The 27,896-nt window shown below is 36.2% G+C and overlaps 1 protein-coding gene across 1 annotated transcript in view; it reads right to left on the reverse strand.

Moving 5' to 3' along the window:
* The window catches only part of LOC120891377 (uncharacterized), an 83,394-nt gene extending 56,088 nt beyond the window's left edge, over positions 1-27,306 (reverse strand). Inside the window, 3 exon segments of the mRNA XM_078038661.1 lie at positions 20,885-20,940; positions 21,441-21,501; positions 27,133-27,306. Of these exon segments, the coding sequence (XP_077894787.1) occupies positions 20,885-20,940; positions 21,441-21,501; positions 27,133-27,135 (120 nt within the window). The 5' untranslated portion in view covers positions 27,136-27,306.
* Between the last annotated feature and the right edge of the window lie 590 nt (positions 27,307-27,896).

Below are 27,896 nucleotides of genomic sequence, written 5' to 3' on the forward strand. Positions count from 1 at the left end.
TAATGAGAGCAACCATGAACAGAGCAAGGAGGAAGAGCAGGAAGAAAAGACTAACATTTAACAGAGTCATGAGATGGGAGGGAAAGGGAGAGAAAAGGGAAATTGCATGGAAATGAAGGGAGACCCTCATTGCTATACAAAATTACATATAAGAGGTTGTGAGCGGAATGGGAAAATAAACAAGGAGAGTAATGAATTACAGTAGATGGGGTAGAGAGAGAAGAAGGGAGGGGAGGGGAGGGGGGATAGTACGGGATAGGAAAGGTAGCAGAATACAACAATTACTAATTGGGCATTATGTAAAACTGTGGATGTATAACCGATGTGATTCTGCATTTGGGGGAAAATTGGGAGTTCATAACCCACTTCAATCTAATGTATGAAAATATGATATGTCAAGAGCTTTGTAATGTTGTGAACAACCAATAAAAAAAAAAAAAAAAAAAAAAGAAGTTTGCTAGAATGACTGGAATGTTTCTATGGGTCATTTGAATAAAGTGGTCTTATATATGGGAAAAAAACCACAAAAACAAAACAACAGTAACAAAAAAAAAACTCAATTAAGGACCAATTACATTAAAAAAATCTTTTAATTGGGAGACATTATACTACTTTATTTAGAAGACAGTCCTTTTTGTAAATGTCACCTAATTATTCCCTGCTTTCCTCTCTTGTGAAAGACTCACAAAAATAAGACTCATAAAAATAAACCAAAGTCTTTTAAAACTGCACTCCAGTTCCTGGAGAAAAAAAAATGCAATTATGTATCTGTCTGAAATGAAACATGATGAAATAGTAATTGATAATGCTGAAACTGGAGTTTTGAGATAAAATCAAATTCCCCACTTTGCTAATTTTCTCTTGTCTCACAAATTTTGAAGAATAAAATTTAAGAACACTCAGGGAAGGTAAGAGTGAACATAATAGAATTTATTTAAGCAAGAGGAGCTAGAACTCTAACCATGTGGGAGAGGACATGATAGCAAAAAAACACATTTTGGTGTGCCAGCTTCCGAGTTTATATATGGTTTGTAGAGCATAAAGCAAAATCTATTTAAAATAAGTATTGAGGGCTGAAGTTGTGAAGTGCTTGCCTGGCATATGTGAGGCCTTGGGTTGAATCCTCAGCACTGCATATGAATAAATAAAATATCTATTGACAACTAAAAAATATTTAAAAAAAAAAATAAGTATTAAGAAGGCATCCTGGGTACCATCTGGTTTCACTTCCATTTTTTCGGTATCTCAACCTCCTTCCTGTAACTTTCATCTGGGTTCACTTTAGGAAAAAGAATTTGATTGAAGGTATTCCCCAAATTTAACCTCAAAGTTTTTTACATTTGAAATAAGCCTTATTAACATATAAATATAAGCTTATTAACATATAAATCCATTAGCCTCCAGGTGTGGTTGAAAGCTGTCCATTATACTGCTGTCTCCTCATTTTACTATCCTATTTTATCCTCATTCAGAATGAGCAGGGCACCCTGACTTTGGGAATATAAACAGAGAGCTGGAAATTTAGGGATTTACACTCAGAACTATGGAGAGCTAAGCTGGATTTCTGGATCTCAGGTATCAAATCAAATTTGAGATACTGCTTATCCTACATTTAAAAATCTCAAGAGGCAAGTTCAAAGCTAGCCTCAGCAACTTAGTGAGGTCCAAAGCAACTCAGGTAGACCCTGGCTCTAAAAAAAAAAAAAAGAAAAAAAAAATATATATATATATGAATGAATGAGCTACGGATGTAGATTAGTAAATAAACACACCTGGATTGAATTGCTGGTACAAAACCAAACCAAACAAATAAACAAAAAACCTGAGCAAGAGCTAGAACAGGAGTTCCTAAAAAACACAGCTTCTTTCATGCAGGAACATAACTAATAGAGCTGGGATTCTCTCCTGAAAATTACCCAGTCTTCACCACACAATCAGGGGACATGGTGAGCTAATGACACATGGATGCCCACAAAGGGCTTCAGGAAGGGGGTGAAAAAACCATACAATGATGGAACAGAATGTCCAGGGTCTCATTTGCTGATCTAAGTTCCACTAGACTATTCAGAAAGGACTGAAGCCTGAGTTGCCATAGAGGGGTCCTCTGGTCAGCAGACTCTGGAGAAACATGAGGAGTCCCTGGCCACCAATTATAGTTCCTGCCACTGCCAGTCATACTGGCTTCAAACAGTTTCCCTAACACAGTCTCAAATGATAAGAACATACATTTACCACTTCCTGGCTTTCAGGGTGCTGAGTGTTCTCCCTATAGTTTTTTCAGCTCCTAAGCAGCACAAAAATCTGGGGCTCTTGATGAAGGACTGGAAGCCTAGAAACAGATTTAAAGAATGGCAGGTTCCAGACACAAAAAGGAACAGAAGATTATAAAAGCCTGCCCTCATCATTGGCTGTGTGTGGAGTGGAGCATTCTCACCTAAGAGACTGATTGGAAATGGCTTTAGGCACTGCCTCCCCCAAACTGAGCCTAGTGGGCCTACTCTTTGAGAGTCAGTAGATTGCATCCAACCCAGAAATAAATAAGGTCAGAAAGACAGGTTCTTGGCTGCTTGCTCCCTTTTTGTTGACAAAAGACTGGGGATCAGACCTATACACACTCACTATAGAGCCCCAGGACCACAGATACATAGATAAATGGATAGATAGATAGATAAATGAATTCATGGAACAGGGTCTCAAATTCTTCTGCGATGGCTTTTCAAGTAACTGATATTAAAGGCATGCTCCACAGCCCTGGAATTTGTTGTTGTTTTAGTTGCTGTAAATTACAGCAAGTGTCTCAGAATGGATTTATTTTATGACAGTTTCCTCCCAACACTGAGATCTAGCCCAGACAGAAGTGCATTTACATTTAGCACTGTAGATAAGGTTAAATCAATTTGTGATATGTTTGTGCGTGTGTATGTTTGTATGTATGTACGTATATATAGAGAGACACAAATATTTATTTTATTTTTTTTTTGTGGTGCTGAGAATTGAACAAGGTGCCTCACATGTGCTAGGCAAGCACTCTACCACTGAACCAGAACCCCAGCCTATGTGTACACTTTTATTTAAAAAAAAAGATATAACAATTACTTTAATATTTTATTTAACATTTTTGTTCCCTGGTGTTATGAGAAAAAACTTGAGGTTTTAACTCAAAAGCAATTCATTGAGGCCACAATATCTCCAGCCCCACACAAAAAATAAGGCACAAGTAAGATTTTAAAGTTACTAGTATTAATATTCAAAATGAAAAAGAAATGGAATGTGCCAGGTCTTTAGATCTGTCAGTAGCCCAGACTCTATAGAGTATAAAAACATAAAGAAGAACTTATTTGCAATTTTGCCTTGAGGCTAATGGCAGGGCTGTGATGTCTGTTTTCTTCTTATGGGATACTGTGAGAATATTAGAACAAATCACAGGCATTTATGTTTACACATATTTTTTCTATAATTAAATACAGCCCATCAAAAGAGTCAACTTTAAATTTAAAGAAAAATTAAATCACTATAAAGAAGACACCAGCTGTTTTCCATATGACTTCTGTGGAACATGTGATCGAATTCTGGCATCCAGCCTATAGTGAGTGGATTAGTTATTGGTTACTGGATAACAAGTCATTCCAAATCTTATTAGTTCACTTGACCCCTGAGCCACATCCCCAGTCCTATTTTATATTTTATTTAAAGAAAGACTCTCACTAAGTTGCTTAGCACCTTGCTCTTGCTGAGGCTGGCTTTGAACTCATGATCCTCTTGCCTCAGCCTCCCAAGACACTGGGATTATAGGAGTGCACCACTGCTCTCTGCTTTGTTCATTTTTAATGCCAGCATTTCCCTCTTTGCCTTATCAACTATTTTTTTCCATGCTACCTTTCAAATGGAACCAGTATTTCTAATTTTTCTCCAAGAACTAAATGACAGTTTAAAATTTTTGTTTTCTCTTTGTATTTCACATGAGAGGAAAACAGACAAGTGTAACTTGACATTTTGAAAAATAACAACAATATATCTCTCTCTCCTCCTTTTGTCTTCCCAGGCACAGACTCCTTATCATAATGTCTGATTTGAAATTCCTCCTTGAAAACTTTACTGTGATGTGTCCTCATTATAACCTCCCATATTTGCCTAGTTCTGGGTTTCATAACTGCCTGATACAAGGTGTGAACAGATACCATGTCTAAAGTCTGCTGGAGTTTCTAGTGAATATTCTTCTCTGGGTCTTTTCCTTCTGGAGTGCAGTATGAAGTATGGAGTGAAGGCATTCAGGAGGTCTCTGGAAGCCCTTCAACTGGCACAGAACTTTTAGTGAGGGCTTAAAGCCCTCTGGGGAACTGAGGTTATGTGGAAACCACCTCTCCCACTTAAAATGCAGATATTTTTCAATCAAAAAAATAAAGTTTTCAAACTTACTGCTCAGAGTGGCAGGGAATGAGTTCATTAGAATTTTTGTGAAAGAGGGAAAAGGGGACAATCTGAAGGGAGAGAGTGGATCCTCTCTGAGAAGAACAGCATGGCTATCTTGCACTACAGTTTTATTGGGGATCTAAGAAAAAATTCCAAACAGTCCTGCCCAAGTACACTTCTTGACTTGGACTGACAGCAGGATAAAATCAAACTCTCAAGTATCCACTGCCATGACTACTTTAGGTTAATTAGGCTCATGCTCACCATTTCTAATTGGTTTCTTAACCATAAACTCTTGTGAATTTTATGGTTAGTATGGAATACCCTTATTCCGAGTTTTGGAATTTGGTCTGTAACAGTATCACAAAAGTCTCACCTTCAGGGTAACTTGGATTCCTCTTTTTGAACATTTTTGGATATTTTTTGAAACTGCACTTCTCCAGTAGCTAACAGTTTGTTAAGAAATGTGACATATCCTATCAGACAGTACACCAGATAAGGTGCAGGTAAATTGCTTTTTGGAATAGAAAGCATGATAAGCATACCCTTGAAAATAGTGGTATTAATATAGGCTGTGTCCACACCAAAGCAGGCAGCAATCATGCACAGTCCCAGTAAGCAGATGACTGATACTTATGTGGCCAAGAAAAATTATGCTGCCGATAGGGCAACCAAAAGAACCAGAAAGAAAACAAGACAATACAAAACTGTTTATCAGGGCCTTGACTATCTCAGCTTGAATCAAAGCAATTATAAACCTTTTCATACTGAGGACAATAAAAGAGGCAAATCATGGAGTTTTGACTTCTGGGATAACACTGCCAAGTGCAGATAGAAATCGCATGGACTCATTCTTCTGCCCGAAACATTTGTGTGGTCTTGATGAAACACTTCCATGAGAGTGTTCACCATGTGAAAGGTACATTGGTATATTTCACCAAGCTTCCCTTGTGAGGGCCAGGCCTCAAATGCACTACTCAGCAAGTGATTCAGAACTGCTATTTACACTCAAAACAATCCAAATATTAAAAGGCAGTCTACCATAAAAAAGATTTAATATGTAAAAATATAGCTTTTTGATGTTAGATGACTGGATTTTACTCAAATGCCATGTGTCATATAAATCTGTAGATATTTTCTTGTACTGACAGACACCTTCTCTGAGTACATCAAGCTTATTCACCAGAATGAAAAAGACTTCAGAAATAACCAGAGTCCTCTTGAAGGAACAGATCCCAAGATATGGGCTCACCTCCTCAAGGCAAAAAGCCAATGAACTCTTCCACTACAGAAGTGGCCCATGAATTATAAGACAAAATAAAAACTCAAAACTATGTTTTGGTGGCCAAAGTTAAAGAGAAGAAAAAATGGACCCCCCAAAACCCTGATGTATAAGGAAGTAGAAAGTAAAATGTATAGAAATATATAGAGAGAAATATAGAGAGAGAAATTTATAGAAATATGTGTGTGTATCCCCCCACACACACCAGTACTGGGAATTAAACCCAGGACTTTATGTATAATAGACAAAGACTCTGATACTGAGCCACATCTCCAGCTCTTCATATATTTTTGAAATAGCCATAATTTCATCCAATTGGAAGCCCAGAATTTTTTTAAAAATCTTACACATTAGTCCACTAATTAAAATAACAATAACAATAGTGGAAGATCAGCAAAGTAGAGGAAGTGAATCAGGGAAATGGATACGGAGAGGGAAAGAAAATGCTGAAAAAGAAGATTAAAGTATTTCTACATATTGTTAAGCATATGTAGAAATAGTGCTTAATATATCTGACTATTGTATATTTTTATAATGCTCCAATAAAAGTCTTAAATAATTAGGTAGTGAAAAAAAGGGCACATATTGCATCTTGTGATTGTACTGTATAACTTCTAAATTAACTTTATGTTTTTAATTGATTTTATTGTTTTTTAAATACACGACAACAGTGGAATTCATTACAATCCTTATTACACATATAGAGCACAATTTTTCATATCTCTGTATATAAAGTTTGTTCACGACAATTTATGCCATTATACATGTACTTTTATATATATATATGTGTATTAAGAATTGTAATGCTAAATTAATTTTATTATCTGATGAACTGTAGCTATCAACAAAGCTTCACTGAGATAACCAAAATGTAACTCAAATAATTTCTACATTGGCATGTCCCACTAAAAATACACAGTAATGACATTACTAGAAACAGGGAGAGCAAGAAATGAAGGAAAAGGGAAAGTACTAGGGACCAAATTGAAGCAAATTATATTCCATGCTTATATAACTATATCAAAATGAACCCTAATATGTATACATCAAATGAGCTAATAAAATTTAATAAATAAAATTACTAATATAATTTATTTATTATATATACATCATTTTGCCTATAACCTATAACCTCAATATAATAGCATTAGCATTATACCCATTGCCTTAAAATAGCCCATAGAAGCATAAATGAACTAACACAATGAGTAACAAATTATAATTAAAGATTTTCATGGTTATAAACTGGCAGTTAAAATGGGAATTCAGAGACTATCAGCTGAAATAGAAAACATGGCCTTCAATATAATTTGAAATTATACTTTCAAGAATTGAATCCTATTATGTAAGACCTAATTAAAAAAGGAGTGATTACTACCACCCTACCTCCGTTTGACATCCCAATTTTACCTATTCACAAACCTGGGAGGGAAAATGCTATTGCATGTAAGATCATAATTGTAACATTCTATCTTATCAATTAGGATACTCCATACACAATACCTAATATTATTAACAATACTGATCCCTTTTATAAATGAGTATATATTTTTTCTGTATCAAATTTGGTTAAAATGTTTCATTCAGTGCATATTTCAACAAACTCAGCTTGCCTTTATCTCAAAAAGATATAATCTGCCTCTTATGGGGTACACTCAATAGTTTTGCACACACAAAATTATTCTTGCCACACTCATAAATCATGTAAAAAACCTAAAAGCCTTTATTATGGGATAAGGTAGAAATCTGTGCTTCAAAATCGAAGCAAATTATATTCCATGCTTATATAACTATAAACAAAAAAGTTTGTTTGTGGTGCTGGGGATTGAACCAAGGCCTTACGCATTCGAGGCAAGCACTCTACCAACTGAGCTCTATCCCCAGCCCTATTTACAAGTTTTAATTTCACTGATGCTGCGTTTTAAAAATCTTACATATAGCCTGCTCAAACCAAAAGAATTTTTAGAATCTATTAAGATCAAAATCAATATACACTGCCCATTGTGACTTCAGAATATTCTTCACTTTAGAGGCTCTGGAACAATCCTTTCTGTCTTCTTGGAAACTCTGGACAAATGATGATGTACATAAGTTTCTTAAGAGATGACAAACACAAAACACATATGCAGAGGGAAGGAAGAGATGGAAAAGGAAAAGTACTGAGTTCTGAGTTACAGCAAATGTTATCCATAAATGTTAAAATACACCGTAGATTATATATAAAATTATGTATAACTTCATTCAGGCCATAGTGAGGCCTAAGGATGCTTCTCTGCTCAGAGAAGAGAAGACTCTCAAGTAAGATCAGTGAACATTGCTTTTTTGTTTTGTTTTTTTGGTACCGGGATTGAACTCAGCAGTGCTTAACACTGAGCAACATCTTCAGCCTTTTTTCATATTTTATTAGAGACAGGATCTTGCTGAGTTGCTGAGGGCATCATTAAGTTGCTTTGAATTACTCTGAACTCGAGATTCTCCTTCATCAGCCTCCTGAGCTGATGGGATGATAGGTATGTGCCACCATGTCTGGCTAATAAATACATTTTTAATGCAACTATGAACCTAGCTCTGGGAATTCAGAGATGAACAAGACATAACCCCACAATTCATACTGTGTATAGTTATTAAGTTGACTGACAACACACTATTCCTTTTGGGAATGAGGAAACTCAGTTAGTGGGAGACCACAGAACATCCTCAACACGTTGTTTCTCTCCACCCTGAACAGTGTCCAGTTCTCATTTCTCCTTTTCTGGTTGAGTTTCATTTATTTTGTTGGCTTAGAACGATTATTTTGAAAAATTTGTTGTGCTTTATTTATTTTTTTTAGATGTAAATGATCAGAATACCTTTATTTATTTTTATATTTGTTACTAAGGGTCAAACCCAGAGCCTCACAAATGCTAGGCAAGTGCTTTACCACTGAGCCACAACCCCAGCCCACCTCATTCTGCTTTCTTTAAGTTGTAAATGGACACAATACCTTTATTTATTTTTATGTGGTGCTGAGGATCAAACCTAGTGCCTCACACATGGTAGGTGAGTGCTGTACCTCCAAGCCACAACTCCAGACCCTCATTCTCCTTTTTGGCCTGTGAAGATTTTCTAGCTTACTATTCTATTCATAACAGATATATGTATATGAACATATATAATATTAAAGTTTACACTATTTTATATTAACATACTCTGACTTAATGAATTGTAAGATAATGAATTACCTGAAATAAGTATTAATTTATAATGTGGAAATAACTGCATCCACATTAATTTTATAAGGCTCTTTTTATGTTATTCTCTCAATTTTTATAAAGAGAATGTTAAAAAAAAAAAAAAAACTATTTTGCCCATACCTGGGTAGTTTATGACAAAATTATCAATGACACTGACACAGGCAAGCTTTTTCTCTTCAAACTTTGATATCAATACTGGGAGTTGAATATAATAATCAAAGAGTTCACCAATGACTCAACAAACTTGTATGTCATCCATGGCTAAGAGAAGTAACAGTGGCCTTTTGTGATGATACCCACACATTTAGATTTCTGAGAGAGTTATACAGTAGTTGCACTACTTAAAAATCACTCATACCACCTCTATCCTTAAAAAAATATTAATTTTTCTTCTTCATTTTTAATGTATATCCACATTAAAGCACAAATTTGGTGGTTACACCCATGCTTTAGACACAATATTTTTTGCTTTTATACCTAACTTTATTTTATGCATATTTTAGCATGAAAGTCTTAAACTTTCACAAAACTGTACTTTCTGGTGGTTAGCTGCCTGATTTATTGACTGATAAGTAAATGTACTCTGAGTTCTTGGAGAGTATGAGTGCAAGACACCTTGCAAGGTGCTCAGAACATAAAACCTCAAGAAACTTAAAAAGTTAATGAGGCATCAAATCAACAAAGAGAGGCAACAAATAAGATAGAAGAATATGGGCGAAAGAGGGATGCACTAAGAAAGGAACAACCTTTATAACCAGAAATAATCATATTGAACATATACTGGAATGCATCATTGAGTGCATCAGTCAATGCAGTAAGCCCTTTATATATCCCCATTTAATTTCTATCCTATATAGTATATATTATTATCATCCCCACTGTACCAACAAGGAAACTGAGTCTCAAAGAAGTTAAGTGACTTATCCAAGACCACAGTGCTATTAAAGGGAAGAATAGAAATTCAAACTCAGATCTGTTTGCCTTCAGAGCCCAAACCACCAAACACAGGGCATACAGTGTTCTTCCTCATTAATTTTTAATTCACCCATGTCTTACCACATTCCAAGGCCAATGACATCTCCTTTAGGTTTGGCACTCACCTCTCAGATCAGCTCTTTCTTCATTGCCTGCTTTCAGTGTAATGGGGAGATCAGAAATCACTGACTCTCTCTTTTCCCATATCCTCTGAAATTTGTTGAGGGCCACAACCAAGTTAAGATGGCGCCTGGCAGTTTGCAGGAGTGGTTTGTGAGCCAACACCACCAAGCCATTAAGATGGTGGAGATTCCTTATTGGCTGACTGCTGTATCTAGATGATACTAATTGAATCAAGCTGTGTGTAATCAGTTAGGTATATATACCTCTGCTGTCTCGAAATAAAGCGGCTCTCTCCCTACCTTGAGTGCCCGCTCAGTTCCCACTGAGTTTCCCTGCAATAAAGCAGTTCCCGCATCAACTTTCAAGTTGCGTGTCACCTCTGGCTATTTCGCCCAGCCAGACTGCGGCAGAAATTGAGTTTACATTTCCTATGAGTTTTATAGTATTGATTCCTTCATTTAGGACTTTGATCCATTTTCAGCTTGTGAATATGGATTGAAATGAAGTTCCAAATTAATTATTTGCATGTAGATATCTAATACTCCAGCACCACTTGTTCAAGTACTATTTATTCAAATTAGTTTACAAATGGGCTTATTTGTAGACTCTCAGCTCTATTCCATCATTCCACATTTTTATCCTTCTGCCAGTCTTGATTAATAGCAAGTTTGGAAGAATGAGTCCTCCAAGTTATTTTTTTTCTCTTCCCATTCAAGATTGTTTAGGGTTATTTTGGGGCCCTTATGATTTCATGTGAATTTTAGAATCAGACTGTCAATTCCCAAAAAGAATTTTGCATTGGAATTTTAGATCAATATTGAAATAATGGCATCTTAACAATATTTGACTTCCCAATCCATGAATATTAGATTTTTCACATTTGTTCAGATCTTTAATTTTTTTTAAACAGAGAAAGAGAGAGAGAGAGAGAGAGAGAGAGAGAGAGAGAGAATGAATCTTTTTTGTAGATGGACACAACACAATGCCTTTATTTTTATGTGGTGCTGAGATCGAACCCAGGTCCCGCCTGTGCTAGGCAAGCACTCTACCGCTGAGCCATAATCTCAGTCCCAGATCTTTAATTTTTTAAAAATGTTTCATAATTTTCATCATGTAACTTTTTCACTTGTTTAGTTAAATTTACTCTTAAACATTTTATTGTATTTTTAGGTGGACCTCTCTCTATGTTATGTACGCTGGTCTTGAACTCATGGGCTCAAGAGATTCTCCCATATTAACCTCCCAAATAGCTGAAACTATAGAATGTGCTGCAATGGGCAAGTAATATTTTATTGTTTTGATATTACTGTAAACACAATTTTATTTCAGAAAACACTTGGACACTCTTGCTAGAAATATTAACTAGTACAGACACCATGATAGGGCGAGGGGGCTGGGATTGTGGCTCAATGGTAGAGCACTTGCCTAGCTTGTGTGAGGCGCTGGGTTCAATTCTCAATACCATATATAGATAAGTTAATAAAAGTCTGTCAATGATTTTTTAAAAAATTCAAAAAAAGAACAATAAAAAACAATATATTTTTTTAAAGAATTATAAGTAGAAATACCATATGACTCAGATAGTTTTCTAAGAATATGCCTTTATTATTCAGGGTCCTTAAGAAAAACAGAATTGATAGAATACATAGATGCATATAGAAGGGGACTTATTAGATCGACTCACATGATCATGGGATGAATAGTCCCCAAAAATGTTGGCTGGGAAAACAGGGAAACTCAAAACAGCCATGACCAAGAACCGGGAAGCCTCATAAATCAAGGAATTCAATGAAGCAGCTATGGTAAAAGACTGAAGGCTTCAAAGACCACTGGCGAAGCAATGGTATATGTCCATATTCAAAGACTGAAGAATCTGATGGCAGATGTCCACAGGTGACACCATCTGAGAAAAGAAATGCATTCAAGGAGACTGGAGCACAAGTCAGTATCAGCTTTCCCTTCTGCATTTTTTCAAATCAAATCTATTGGATGGTCCTGTGTACAATCATGACAGCTCTTCCCTACTGCTTTATGACCCAACCTTCTGGAAAGATACTCAGAAAAACCTAGAGGTATTGTATACCAATTTTCTAGGCATATCTCAATCCATTCAGGTTGACCACCCAAAGTAACCATTACAATAATTACAGAAAATAAAATCCACTTTTAGGAATATCTGCACTCCCATGTTAACTGCAACACTATCCTCCACAATAGCCATTTCATGAAAACATAAATGTCCATCAAAAAAAAAAACTGGATATAAAAAACTAAATTTATATATAAAATCCACTTGTACACACTTGTTATATATAAGTATAGACATATTTGCATAAATACATACAAATATATAAACAGATTTTTTGTTTATTTTTAAAAACCATCTTAAGAAAGGATCATTTATGTTGGAGAGGTTGTAATTATGATGAGGCAGCCACCATACCTAGGTTTTAAAAGAAAGATGCTGGCAGATTTTCAAGGCCAGGCTCAGTAATTTAGCAAGGTGTTGTCTTAAAAATGAAAACTACCAAGGATATACCTCAGTGAAAAAGCAATCCTAGATTCAAACCCCCAAAATTTTATTTATTTTTTTTTATTGCCATTTACAATAACATGGATGAAGCTGGAGAACTTCATGTTAAGTGAAATTATCAAAGACACAGAAAGAAATACATTGTATACTCTGTGTGTGGAACCCAACCCCCAACCAAAAAGATAAGATGAATGCATAGAAAGAGAATGGTATGTATTAAAGGACTATAGTTAACAGTATTGCCTCACATCCCAAAAATACCAAAGACAACATAATTTTAGATATGAAGTAATTATGTGAGATGATGGACTTTATTAACATTTCAAAAGTACATATTAATGGGATTCAGTGTGATATCTTCATACTTACATTTGCAGATATTAATAATATTTATATGCCCTTATTCCATCCTTGATGCCCCAGCACCCTCCCAAGCCATAGTAATCAATATTCTATTTTCACATAAATCTTATTTTAGTTATTATATATAAGAGATGAGGGCTGGGGATATAGCTCACTTGGTAGAGTGCTTGCCTCGCAGGCACAAGACCCTGGGTTCAATCCCCGGCACCACAAAAAAAAAAAAAAAAAAAAAAAAAAAAGAGGTGATATATTTCTTTCTGTGTCAGTTTTTACTCAGCATCACATCATTCAATTTCATCTATTTTCCTTAACATTAAAGGATTTTATTTCTATTCATGTCTGGGTAATACACCCAGTACCACCGACATACACAGTATGAATATATAATATACTTTCTGATTATTAAGTTGCTCTGCTATATCACTGATATTTCTCTTTATATGTAATACTAAGCACAGTTATACAACTTAAATTTATACAATAAAGGAAAGAAGCAACAGCAATAAAATATAAGAAACTGTCCTTTGGCCCAATTTTATCAAACTGAAAAGAAGCAATCGAAAGTATGGGGAAAAAATACATGTCTCTTTTAAATTTATTAGTAAACAACAAGATAAAAATATTAATTCTCTTTGTATCTGTAACACACTAAACTAATTTTGCAGTGTTCAGTACATTATATTACATTACATAGAAAAAAAACTGCTTTTGTGAAAATAATGAAATAAAACATCAGTGTGATAGGAAATGTGTCATTCATACTCTTTCTGCACATGTATACTTTCAAAATTCCAATTATTTGGCCCAATACTCCCAAGTTCATGTCATCCATCAAAATATTTATAATTAAAATCTTCAGTTATTTGTGTGTGAGAGAGAGAGGGCGGGGGAGATGCAAAGACAGAGATGGTCCTGAACTTTGTGATCCATTCTGATTTCTACCTTAGGCTAGGCAAAGAGTTCTGCCCATGGTGAACAGTAGAGTACCACTAACACACATATTTCTCTTCAAGCAAGGTGTGATGTAAGTTGAGGTGAAAGGGGTGTGATGTTTGTGGGTATGTGGATGGGGTGGGAGAGTGAGTACAACTGACCAAGTTCTACCCATGATCATCTTTTAAAAATGTATCACTGTATTGTTTACATTCTTATATATGTTCGGCGGCTTCTACAATTAAATCTCAGGGACTCTATTCTTCATACCCCGGTAGCTCAGCACTGTTTCTTAGAGTACTCTTCCGGACACTTTGAAATACTGGTTCCCCTTCCTCACAGCCCTTGATCTTTCTCAAACGATTCTGTAGTATCTGTGGAAACTTTAAATGTTGAATAAGGGGAAGAGGGTGAATTAATACTTGGTATTCCTGTTCCAAAGATGTGGAAAGCCATATCCTCTCTCTGTGGCCTCCATCTTCTGCCATAAAAATGGCAAAAGAACTACCTAAATTTTATTCTGAGCCAATGTGTAATAATTTTAAAGTCAAGAACAAAATCCCTGCCACATTTGTGGCACACATACATAATCCCAGTTACTTGGGAGGCTGAGTCTGAAGGATCACAATTTAGAGTCCCTTCTCAGTAACTTAGCAAGACCTTACCTCAAAATAAAATAAGAAGTGATGGTGATATAGTTCACGAGTAAAGCATACTTAAGACCACTCCTTAGTACCACAGAAATAAAACACAATTTCTATTCTCTTTCTATAAATTTAAAACCCTCAAAAAGAAGGAAGGGACTTAGGAATGATACTAGATCTTCTAAAAACAAGCCATATACTCTTTATTTTAATGTTCAAGTTTTCACAACATTCTAAAAAATATTCCTAAGTATTTTGCTTTTGTCATAATTGTCACTAGAATTGTTTTTAATTTCCAATTTGAATATTTATTTTCTTTTGTACATAAACAACTGATAAATCTTGAATACTGTTAGTTTTCTGAGCACAGACCTGTAATCCCAGCAGCTTACAAGACTGAGGCAGGAGGATCATGAGTTGGAGGCCAGCCTTCAGAAACAGCTACAGGCTAAGCAACTCGGTGAGACCCTATCTCTACATAAAACACAAATTAGGGCTGGGAATGGGGCTCGGTGGTCAAGAGCCCCTGAGTTTAATCCCCAGGACCAAAAAAAAAAAAAAATTACTTTTGTCATTTTAAGTCAGTGTGTCTCCAAAGTTGAAAGTCAAAGATGTTTTAGTTAACATTTTTAGTAAAGTGTTTATAGTGCAGAATATATGAAGTGTTATTCATTTTTGGGGGGGAAGAAAGACATGCCAACAGAGTACAGCACAGATGAGAAGTTTCAAAAATAGATTTCACAAAGGAGAAAACATTCAAATGATAAATAAATATATATGTGACTAACGGCCACAGAGATGATAATTGATAGGAATTACCAAGCCTGCCATGGCAAGGTAAAAGATAAAGCCACCTGGAACATGGTGTGGTGCTATCTATTCATGCATACACTATGAATCATTAATTCTACCCCTAAAGAGAAGAGAAGTGGAAAACAAGATTCTCGGACAATGCTCTAACTGCCCCCATCACTGCTGCCTTTATCACTGGGAAAGGTCCTTCCAGCTGCCACCACACTCTGAAGTGCAGGACCTTTCAGTCTGGACACTGGGACCCAGTTTTCACACCTGTCCCAACTTTGTCCCAGTATCAACTCAGAGAAGACCAGGAGGCAGTGAGACCACATTTAGTGCCAATGCTCTGAAAAATAAAAATAAGAAAGAAAAGTATAAGGCAAGCTGGAAAGAGCAAAATAAAGACATGGAAGAGGAGGATGAGGGGGGCTGAGGGGGAAAAAGAACCTGCAAAGGATGGAGAGTGAATAAACAGGATGCAGAAGATGAGGAAGAAGATAAAGTGAACGCCAATTGGAAGAAGACAGAAATTGGGGTGACAGAAGGAAAATCTTTCCAATGAACTTGGGATGGGATGTCACTTGGGAAGTGAGAGTGGGAGGAAAAAACTAGGGTGTGAACCTTTCACCTGCTTGTAGCTTGGAGAACTGCACCAAGGATGTCACTCTCTTTTGTCACCCCTGCCTTCATATTTTCACCTCTCCAGATGCTAACACTCCCCCCTCACTGTGCCATTGTTACACCTTCTTTTCTGCTTCATTTGAGCTTACCACTGGTCCCCATTTGCCCCCTCCTCTTCATTTCTCTTTTCTTCCCTCCTCCCTCTTGCACTTTGGTAACCTCTCTTAGTAGCCCCCGCCTCACATCCTGCCTTAGCCCTCTCCTTCATCTCTGGATTTGCCTCACATCCCCTCCAATCATCGAGAAGCAGCCTGGGGTTGGGTCAATGTTGGCACCACAACCCTCAGTTGCTCCTTGTCCTCCCTTTTTTGGATTAATGAGTAAAGAGGGAGTCACACTTCTGTTTTATTACAAGTTTGCTCATTTTTTTTTAATGCTTTAAGAGTATTAGATAGGAAAAAAAAATACTTACCACTGGGGATCATGGAGTAGTAGTAAGAGGAAGAGGGCATGAAGGGGTTATTGGAGTACCATTAACGTTCTTTTTCTAGTAAGCAATAGAACATGGAATGTTTTTTTTTTAATGATAATTCAAGAATCTATATAATGTCAATATCCTCTTCTTATTGTGCTAAGTAAGATCAAATTTATTATGTAAAAGGTTGTGGGGAAGAGCAGAAAAAAAGAATGTAAAAGGGAACTAGTTTGTAATAATGGATATGATAATTTTTTGATTGTGGTGTTGGTTTCTTGGATATGTACATAAGCCAAAAGATAAAGATAGATAGATTCCTAAGATGTATACAGGTTAATGTGTGTCTGTCAAACCGCCATAAATGTAAAAAAGGGAGATGCATCTAAAGCTGAGGTTAAAAAGAAAACATGCAGTCTTAGATCAGTAAGCCATAATAGTTTGGAAAAAGTATACTTTATAAAAATAAGACTAGAGAAAAAAAATCCTAAGAAAAAGAGAAAATTTAGCAAATATTGAAAACGAACATACCACAAAAAAGAATCACCAATGTCAATGCTGGTGCTTTTAAAAAGCAAATAAAATTAAAAGAGCACTGGTAAACTTGACAAGTAAAAATCATGTCCATTATATACTATATAATGACATATATATGTATGTATACAATGATGCACAATTTTGAGACTAATCCTATCAAGTGAGCAAATCTGTCTCAAATAACTTTTAATTGAGAGACTGAGGCAGGAGGATTGTGAGTTCAAAGGCAGCCTCAGCAAAGGCAGGGTGTTAAGCAACTCAGTAAGACCCTGTCTCTAAATACAAAAATTGGGCTGGTGGTGTGGCTCCGTGGTTAAGCGCCCCTAAGTTCAATCCCTTGTAAAAAAAATAAATTGATAATAATAATAATAATAATAACAATAAATAATAATCATAAATAACGTTTAAAAAAGGGTGAAGATATAGCTAAGCAATAGGACATCCTGGTTTCAATTCCCAGAATCACAAAAGGGAAAAATAACGAAAAATTACACAGTTATTTATTTTCAAAGTTACACAAAATATTTTTAAATTAATGAATTACATAGTATTAAAATGAAAATTCTGTTAATCCAATACCATTAAAGGGTGCAAAATGAAGTGAAAGAGCAAAAGTAACTAATTTTCCTCACATATGATCAAACTATCAGTGGGAAAAAATACTACCAGTGGCGGGGGCGGGGGTGGAAGATTGCAAAGAAAATGCATGCAAGAAAATGAATAGCCAATTTCCATGAGATATCTAAGTGTTAAATAATCATAAAAAAACCAACATGGGTAATGTAAAATAAAATAAAATTATATACCCCAAATTAAAAATTGTGAATGAACATATGGAATAAATGAATAATCATGAAGGGAAGATGGAGTTTGAGTTGTTGCTATCCATGTGTGCAAACTGTTTTGCTATTGAAGAATCTGATATATCCACACCAGAAATAAACTAAAACTACAGCACATGTATATATAAGAATACAGCAGTATTTCCTGATTAAAGAGAATGAACATTAGAAATTGATAAATAATAAACTATGGGAAATAATGATTTCTAGAAGAAGTCACATTTTTTTTCATATTAAATCTAGTGGAAAAAATAGTATAAAGCACCATGTAACTTTTTATATGTGTCACATGAATGTTATATGTCATTTATAAGGTTATAAGTGACATGTTATATGCTATATATTACTTATAAGGTAAGCATATTTTAAAAGAAAATCTTTAGAATTTGAGAAAACAAAAATACATAGAAGCACAGAAAAGACTCAGTTACACACCCCATTTGTAGATGACAAAACCTGTCATTATAAAGATGACCATTTCCCCCAGGTTATTCTATAATAATACCTCATAAAAATTTCAACATGCTTTACTTTAAATTGAATAAGAGACCAAATCAAAAAGTTCTAAAATTCTGCTGGAAGGTTAAATATATATGAAATTAGCCCTGAACTCTGAACGTGAGAGAAAAAGCAGCAGCTCTCATTACCTGACACTACTGTACATTATAAAACTCTAATATTGCAATAATTTGAAGACCAAGAAATTATAATGCAGAAAATTTCATAAACTCATATGTATGAACAAATCATTGTTACTGTTAAGTGCAATAAAAGAGTCTGTACAAATGCAACCATATGACAAAAAATATTTGATATGAGTGAATGATACAACCCAACATAAATATAGATGTTAGAACCGGAGGCACAGATCATTGGTAGGGTTTGGGTGCAGATTATGTTTGGTACCAGAATTATACCCCAGCCCCCCCAAAAAACAGATGTTAAAAGGGATGATTTTCAAAATATAGCAGAAAAGGAGGCTCCTGACTCTCCCTCCAATCATGGATACACCAAATAAACACTTACTCTTGTTTTAAGTCTCTCTCAAATAAAGGCATAAATAAATTGAGAGACTTGTGTACATTGGACAACTGAGAAAATATCTACCACCAGATGAGTAGAAAAAGTTGATGGACACCTGGACACTAGTCCTGCCTTAAGAAATGTGCCACACAATTTGGACATTAAATCCTGTCACTCTGAGTAGAGGAAGATTGATTGGGATGATAAATACAACACATTTAATGCTATATTTCTTATAGGTTGAATCTTAGTTTATCTGGTGCATAGAGAGGAAAGGACTATATATATACAAGTATCAAGACCAGAGGAAAGGAAAATGGTGTCTTTACATGTCCATGCAAGATCAATGAATGGGCTACATTCCCTGGGACCAGAGCAGAGGAGGACTGAAATCTCAAGGGTCCCACTTCATCCCTGGAATGAATTTGCCAGCATACTCTGCAAAATGCTAATGCTAACAGTTGAGCCTCTATCCTGCCAGTACCAAAGAGTTAACACGGAAAACACAGTCCACCATTGGCAACCCAAGTGAGAGTTCAGCACTGCCTGAGCCCTCTCTCCTATCTCACTTCAATAATAACTCCAGTCCTAATCAATTGTTCATACAGGAATTTGCTCTTGCACTCAGAGTTAAAGTTAAAAACTTTATAACTTTTTTCATTCAATGCACTACATCCTAAACCTCCAAATTTTTGGAGAAATGGCAACTGTGCATGTGCAAATCTCCCTAGATAACAAATGAGGGGCTTCACATTGATGTATGAGTATTTCCATGGGCTGCAATCCCCACCAGGAGTAAAGAAAAAGGGCTAAAAATCCAGATCTCTGTTTCTTTCTAGAATAGGTTTACACCACCTTCTTCTAGTGAGTACATAGCAGCCTAGATTCTAACAAACTTCAATCAGGAATTTAGTCACCAGCCAAGTATGAGAACTTCTGCATCCTGAGCATAGCTATTAGAATGGCTACTATCAAAGAGTTGAAGGATAACTAGTACTCCAATTATATGGATACGGAAGAAAGAAACACTTTCACACTGGGCTAGAATATAAATTCAATAACAGTCATTTTTTTTTAAATAGACTTAGAGTTCTTTAAAAGCTAACACACTATTTCCAATGGAATTGGAATCAGTATGTTAAAAAATGGCTACATTGTCATATTCATTATAGCAGTATTCATAGAAGCCAAGATAAGGAAACAACTGAAGTGCCTTTTGGATTAAGGACACAACAGGAAATTAAGGAGATTCCTTTCAGCAGGAGGCCACTCAGCTACTTACTTCCTTAATAAACTGTACTTCCTAAACTTAAGACTGCTGTTTAACAAGCTAGGACCCAAATACTGACATTCATTAGTCACTCTAAGAGACCTCAGTTGTACCAGGTGTGGGATCCTCATGTCAGGCAGTTCTGAAACACAGCACCAGGAAAATAACAAAGACATAAATTCCATAAGGGGACTCTCAGCCCAAAGACATCCTGTCAAGGTTTCTGGCCTGGGAGAGACAAAGACAGGATACATATACGCACATTTTTACAAAGGTCAAGTGATTCTTCTCTACTTTTCTCTTATGTGAAATGCTCATAAACAGAAAACAAATCTTTTGCTTTTTATTTTTCTGTGGTACTGGGGATTTAACACAAAAGCATGTTAAATATGAGCTATATCCCCAGACCTTGTTTAAATATTTTGAGACAGGTCTTGCTCACTTGCCCACAGTCTACCTAAAATTTCGAGGTTGACATTGAAATTGCAATCTCCCTGCCTTAACCACCAGTCTATGGAAATATAGGCATGTGCTACTGCATATAGCCAGGAAAAAAAAAAAAAAAATCCCTTAAAAAGGTCCATCCAGTTCTTGGTAAAACAATTAAAAAATACTGTACCCATTTGAAATGTAGCATGGGGAAAAAATAATTGACAATACTGTGGAGAAAGGAACAGTATAATTGAGAATATGGACATGAAGCTGGCAGTTTAGGAATGTACTGACAGATGTACAGAGGTTTAGGCTGGGAGATGGGGTTCTGGATTTGATACTTTGCTTCCCATAAATTTAGAATATTCAGGGGAATCCAGGCAGGATGGCACACACCTGTAATTCCAGAAACTCAGGAAACTGAAGAACAAGTTCAAGGCCAGACTCAGCATCTGTCTCAAAATAAAAATAATAATAATGAAAAGTAAAAAGGATATAGCTCAGTGATATAGGACCTCTGGGTTTAATCCACAGTAACCCCACCCTCACAAAAAAAAGAAAGAATAGAAAGCTCAAGAGGAAGGAAGAACTGAGACTCCTGCAGAACCATAGCCCCCCTCATGCAAGAAGACACACATGGAGCTGTGACTGATGATCATCCCACTGCTCAATTCAATTCAATACACATTCTGGGAAGGTGCTGGAATGCTGCACCTTCAGATAGGATTTCTCTGCAGGAATAAGACAGGACTCTCAGGTTCCTCATTGCTGATACATGCCCCACTTGACCGGCCAGTAAGGACTCAAGGCTAACCTGGCCCAGGGAGGACCTAGGCCTGCAGATTCAAGAAACTACCAAAGGAATTCCAGTCCACAATCATCAGTTCCCATTGTAATCCAGCCAATTTCAAGTAGCCATGCCCCTTGTCTCAGGAAGTCACTGTACACTCACCACTTAATGGTTTTTGAGGTGCCCAGTGTTCTCTCAGTAGATCTTTTAGATCTTTCAGTACCTGCACAGCAGAGCAAACATGAAAAAGGAACATAAATAAGAAGATTCGAGATGAATAACAACGCTGGCAGGCTCAAGAGACAAAAGCCACACGAGATGGTCAAAGCCTGCTCCTAGTCATTGGCCATGTGCTTGATTTGACCTAAGGACTCCTAAGTGGACAGGGCTTATATCTTCACCCTCTCAGGCTAAGCATAGTGAGTCTTATGTTTGAGTTACAGGAGGTGACACCAAATGCTGAAAAGAATGAGGTCAGAATGACCTCTTGGCTGCAGTTTTTTTTTTTTTTTTTTTTTTTTAGGTATTGGGAATTGAAATCCAGAGCCTCAGGATGCAGCTGATTTAAGGTAAGGTTTCCTTGTAGTAGAGGGACCCAGCCCAGTCAAGAGGGCATTTGCATTTAACCTTTCACAGAAGACCGTTTCAATCTGTGGGTATATATGCCCGTATATTATTTATAAATGTAAATAATAAAATGACAATACTGTAAAATTTCATTTAACTTTCCTGCTCTCTCCTCTTCTGAGGAAACAGACTGAACATTGAACTGGGAAGCAATCCCATAAGGCAGCACTTTCCAATGATAAGAATATGTGAGTCACAAGCCTAATCAAAATTGTTCTAGTATTCACATAAAAAAATAAATTGTAGGACTAGAGTTGTGGCTCAGTGGTAGAGCACTTACCAGCACTGAGTTCAATTCTCAGCACTGCATATAAATAACAAAAAAAATAAAGGTCCATCGACAACTTTTAAAAATAATAAATAAACAGTAGAAATTGATTTTAATAACACAACCCAATATATTCATTATGGGAATATTACAGTTATGAAACCAATAAAATATTACTAAAGAAATGTATGTATTTTGGGGACTACACTCTCAAAACTGATATGTCAAGCCTCCAGAATATCTCAGTTCACAGAACCATATTTCAGATTTCAGAGCTATAATTCTTCTGACCTCAAGGAGACGAAGGTCCTTACTACTCCTTTTTATGCTACAGGTGAGGGATTCAATTCCTCAACAATATGTCTCCTCAAGTCCAAAAAAATAGAAGAGACACTGTCCTGGGTGAAAGCAGAAAACTTTAACCAGAATATTTCCAAAAGTAGATTTTTTATCACCAAATGCTGGCCATAGTCCCTTCCATTCCAGATATCAGATAGCAAGCAAAAGGTGAAGTTCCAGAAGGTGGGGCCCATGTCTTCAGATCTATCCACAGCCTTGAGTCTATTATTTAAACGCATTAAAGGTAAACTCCTTGGGGCTGGAGCTGTGGCTCAGCCTGAGCACTCGCCTAGCACATGCGACCCTGGGTTCAATCCTCAGCACCATATAAAAATAAATAAATAAATTTTTTTTAAAAAAAAGTATTGTGTCCAACTACATTAGACCTAATGGCCAGTCTGTGACATTCTTTTTTCCTCCAATGACCAAAGCCCCTTCAATTAATAAGCAAGTATCACCAGGTGTGGTGGCATATGCTTGAAACTTCAGTTAACAAGAAAGTTTCTAGAAGTAGACTTTTTTCCTCCAGAGGCTGAGGCAGGAGAAACACAAGTTCAAAGTGAGCCTCAGAAATGTAATGAGGCCCTAAGCAACGTAATTGAGACCCTGTCATTAAATAAAATACAAACAAGGGTTGAGGATGTATCCGAGTGCCACTGGGTTCATTCGGTGGTACCCCAAAATAAATTACAAATAGAAATGAATTGTATTTAATTTGAAAGCCCAAATACCTCCACCACATTACATAACTCATATAACTTTTTTTTTTTTAATTTTAGGACTTGGTTAGTGATATATATTTAAAAAAACAAGATTTCTATGTGTGTGTATATGTGTGTGTGTGCATATATAATGTAATGTGTGTGCGTATATAATGTAATATATCTATCAATCTATGTATATTTTTACAATATATTTACACTACATATTAAATATATTATTTATATATGTGTGTGTGTGTTTTTTTTTGCTTGCTGTCTGATATCTTTTTTTTAATACTTATTTTTTAGTTTTAGGTTGACACAATATCTTTATTTTACATTTATGTGGTGCTAAGGATCGAACCCAATACCTCCTGTGTGCTAGGCAAGCACTCTACCACTGAGTCTCAACCCCAGTCCTGTCTGATATCTTAAGTCTTTTTGTGTATGTGAGTGTGGTGCTAAATATTGAACCCAGGGCCTTCTGCATGTAAGGCAAGCACTCTACCAACTGAGTTATATCTCCAGCCCTGATATCTGGAGTGGAAAAGACCATGGCCAGAATTTGGTGGAAAAAGTCTACTTCTAGAAACTTTCTTGTTAAAAAGTTCCCTACTCTCACTCAGGACAGTGTCTCTACTGTTTTTTGAATCTGAGAAGAAATATTGGTGTGGAACTGTATCCCTCACTTCTAGCATTATATAACATCTATGCTATTATATACACAAATAAATTTTATGACAAACATTCTCATAGCTAATTTGTCATGGGGGCTCCCATTGCAGGACCCAGAGAAATTCCAGTTCAGACATAATCTCAGTCCTCCTTTAAAATCAGAAAATGATCCAGGTTTCTGTCATTTTCTAAACATAGGTGAACATATTCAAAACAGCAGGATTTCTGTGTGTATGTGTTTGTGTGTATTACTATGTATTATATATGTATGTATACTAGTATATATAATATGCACGTATAATTCATAGTATATACACACATATTCTATACATAGTATATATGTACTATGCATACACATATACATAGTATATATTTTTATATACTAAGTATATATGTTTATATACTATGTAATATATATATAATTTTATGCCTCTAAGCAAAAAAATCTTTTATGGAGGACATAGAGCAAATGGAGGGCAAGGAGAAACATGCAATTAGTTGCACCACCTTGAATCACCTGAGAAATGGAATCTGGAATTCAGATGAGGAGGACTCAACATTTTATATTTAGTCATGTGGATGACATGGGGGCCTATAATGAAAAGGTTACCACAATCTTTTGAAAGAAAATCCATGTGACTGGCAGATGATGGTTAAACTGTTAGTATCTGCAAAGTGTCTTCCAGATGCTTTGTCAGCTCTGGGCCACGGCATACACATGTATTAGTAGGCTCCCTGAAGTGCATAATCCATCTGTGTCTTCTAAAATTATTCCCATTGTAGACATGAGAGAACATAAGTTTCTGGACATCTAATGGCAACTCAGCAGCACATAGAGAACTACCCAGAAACAGAACTATATGAAATGCCTTCAAAGCTCCACAAAGACTAGTTTGCTCCTGATAGAGGGGAAGTTAGTCCAGATAAATATTATTTCCTCCCACATTTTGAAGAGAGTGCCTAGAGAAAATGTCCCAGGAGTGACACAACTATATTATCTTCCTTCATGTTAAAGGAACTTTGGAGAAACAAGACCTATCAACCCAGACTCCTGATGGGGGCAAATGCTTAGAGATTACAGGGTACAAATAGCACACTGAAGTCCCAGAGTCTGAGTAAGACACAAGGAAGAAAATAATCTAAAGGGCTTATAAGATATTGGGGGAAAAAAATGTAACTATTTCTAAAAATAAAATAAGTCTGAATATTTCTAGGATTGGCCAAATCTTATCCCATATGATTTGTATTAAACTCCAAAATCAAAGTAATAGGATACAAGATTCACTGTCAAAAACATTCAAGAAAAAAAAAAAAAACCTTCAAGAAAGAAGAATGGATGTTTTAGTGACTGTGTCATTCAAAAATTTACTTATCAGGTGTTTTGGGGAAAATATATTCATTTTTCTGCAGTCATAGGGAAGAGAGATTTGCCTTATTTCTTTTTCTTGTTAGAATTTCCCAAAAAAAAGCCCTAGAATTCCATCTGAAATAATCTCCAAAAATAAAGACAAGAAACCTACAATACATACACAAGAGAAGGAAAAAATGGAAATAAAAATTTTTAATAATTAAAAGTAAATTCATTTTTTTCCTGAAATCAAACTCCAGCTGCCTCTTTCAATCTATTTTCTTATCTTTTTAAACAAGAAATCACAAAGGAAATGCAGGCAAGAAACAAACTGCCAATTTATACAGGAGACATCTAAGTATTCAGTAAACATAAAAAATTCAACATTTTTAGAAATTAGAGAAATTTAAAATGAAATCCCATCCTGGACAAAATTAGTATTGATGAAGATATGAAACAAATTTATTCCCCTAAACTTTTTTAGAATTATTATCTATTGGTGGAAATTCTTTTGCTAATAAAGATACATAATACTCACCCACAGAAACACTGAAATTATAGTACATCTGACCATGATAACATGTAGGAAAACAGTACACATTCAAACACTTGAAACCCAGAGTGATGGTTCAAAAGAATGGAAGTGATGAGTAATAAATTGTGGGGAAACTGGTCACTAGGGGCAAGTCACATTTTTGGTCACAGTACATCCATTAAAAAATAAAATAGTATAACACACCATGTTTAGGTTTTACATAGGCTCCATATGCATGTGGTGATTCCCATGTAAACAGGTTTAAAAAGAAAGTATATAGAACTTATGAAAAAAATTGAATCATCAGAAGTACATAAAAGACTCAATTACACACCCCATGTGTAGATGATAAAACTCATCACTACAAAGATGATAATTTTTCCAAAATTAACTTACAATATTTTCCCATCAAAATTTCTATGTACATATATGAATATATCAAAGTGAATTTTACATTTATGTGCATCTATAAAGCAGTAATTTTAAAAACTCTACAAATAAATTGAAAACAGGGAAAGATAGGAGAGGGAAAAGGGAAGTACTGGGTACTGAAGAGGAACAAATTATATTTCACGCTTGTATAATTATACCAAAATGAACCTAAATATTATGTATAACTATAATGCGCTAATTTCTTTAAAAAAAAAAAAAAAAGCATGCTGGGCTGGGGCTGTAGCTCAATGGTAGAGTGCTTGCCTAGCATGCATCAGACACTGGGTTGGATCCTCAGCACCCCATAAAAATGAACAAATAAAATAAAGGCATTCTGTCCATCTACAACTATTAAATTAACAAGGCCAATCTCAGCAACTTAGCTGCAATCTGTCTCAAAATTAAAAAAATAAAAATAAAAGATACCAGAGATTTGGCTCAGTAGTAAAGCACCCTTCTGTTCAACCTCCAGTACCAAAACAAAACAAACAACAAAAACAAAAATTGAAAAGTACCTAGCTTGGGAATAATCAAGGACCCTGTACACCACAGCTCTCCTCCTAGAGGAAAACAGCATTTGGAGATAGGATTCCAACGCTCTTCACACGTGTCAAGCACCACAGCCCCGGGGCAGACGCTGGGCTGCGGCGAGCTGCCGCGCTCCTCCGCCACAGAGGACTTGAGCTGGGGCTGAGGAGGTCAGGAACGGGTGGGAGGCTGCGGGGGGGGGGTCTCCGCCACTGACACGTTCCCCATCTGGCTAGCCAGTGGGACTGTGAGGCAATGCCCCCAAGGAGGGCTAAGGCCTGCGGGGCAGAAGCTGCCCGGAGTCCGGTTCTACCAGCTCCGGTTCCCTCCACAGCCAGTCCTGCCTGAAGGCTCCTTCCCCAGCCTCCCTGCCAAGGCTCCAGGTACCGCAGCACACTCACCATTTTCTGGTGCTCAGCAGTCAGACATGCTCCCTGGGGACCTTCAGCACCTGCGCCGCAGAACAACCCGAGATCCTAAGTACCGGACCAAAATCTGGAGCTGAACTGCAGGAATGGCGGACTCCGGAGGAAAAGCCTGTACCGGAAGCGCAGAAGCCCGCCCCCTCCTCGCTGGCTGCGCTCTGGATTGGACAATACTCAGCAAGACTCCTGATTGGACGAGGCTTCAGTCAGTTTCCTGCTCCCCAGCCTGAGCCGGTGAGCCTTCTTTTTGACTGCCAGGGGATGATATCCACTCCTGGCAAGAATGAGGCCAGAATGACAGGTTTTCTTTTCTTTTCTTTTTTCTTTTTTCTTTTTCATTTTAGACTTGGGAATTGCACCCCAGAGCCTTAGGCTGCTGCTATTTTAAGGCAAGATTTTCTCTCAGAAGTGGGATCTAGCCCAACTACAGAACATTTGCATTTAACCTTATATATAAGGTAATTTCAGTTTATGGGTTATATACACCTGTATATTATTTGTAAATGAAAAAATGACAATTACTGTAAAGGTTTTCATTTAATTTTTCTGTTCTTTGGTCTTCTTGGGAGACAGACTGAACTTTGAGCTGGGAAGCAACCTCTAAAGCAACAAAGTCAATAAAACAAATTAATAAAAAAATAAATAAAGCAACAATGTCCAATGAAACAATACATAAGGCAAGAGTAATTTAAAATTTTCTAGGATGCACATTAGAAAATGAAAATTATATATATATTTCA

The sequence above is a fragment of the Ictidomys tridecemlineatus genome, chromosome 2 (assembly GCF_052094955.1).
Source record: "Ictidomys tridecemlineatus isolate mIctTri1 chromosome 2, mIctTri1.hap1, whole genome shotgun sequence".
Classification (NCBI taxonomy): domain Eukaryota; kingdom Metazoa; phylum Chordata; class Mammalia; order Rodentia; family Sciuridae; genus Ictidomys; species Ictidomys tridecemlineatus.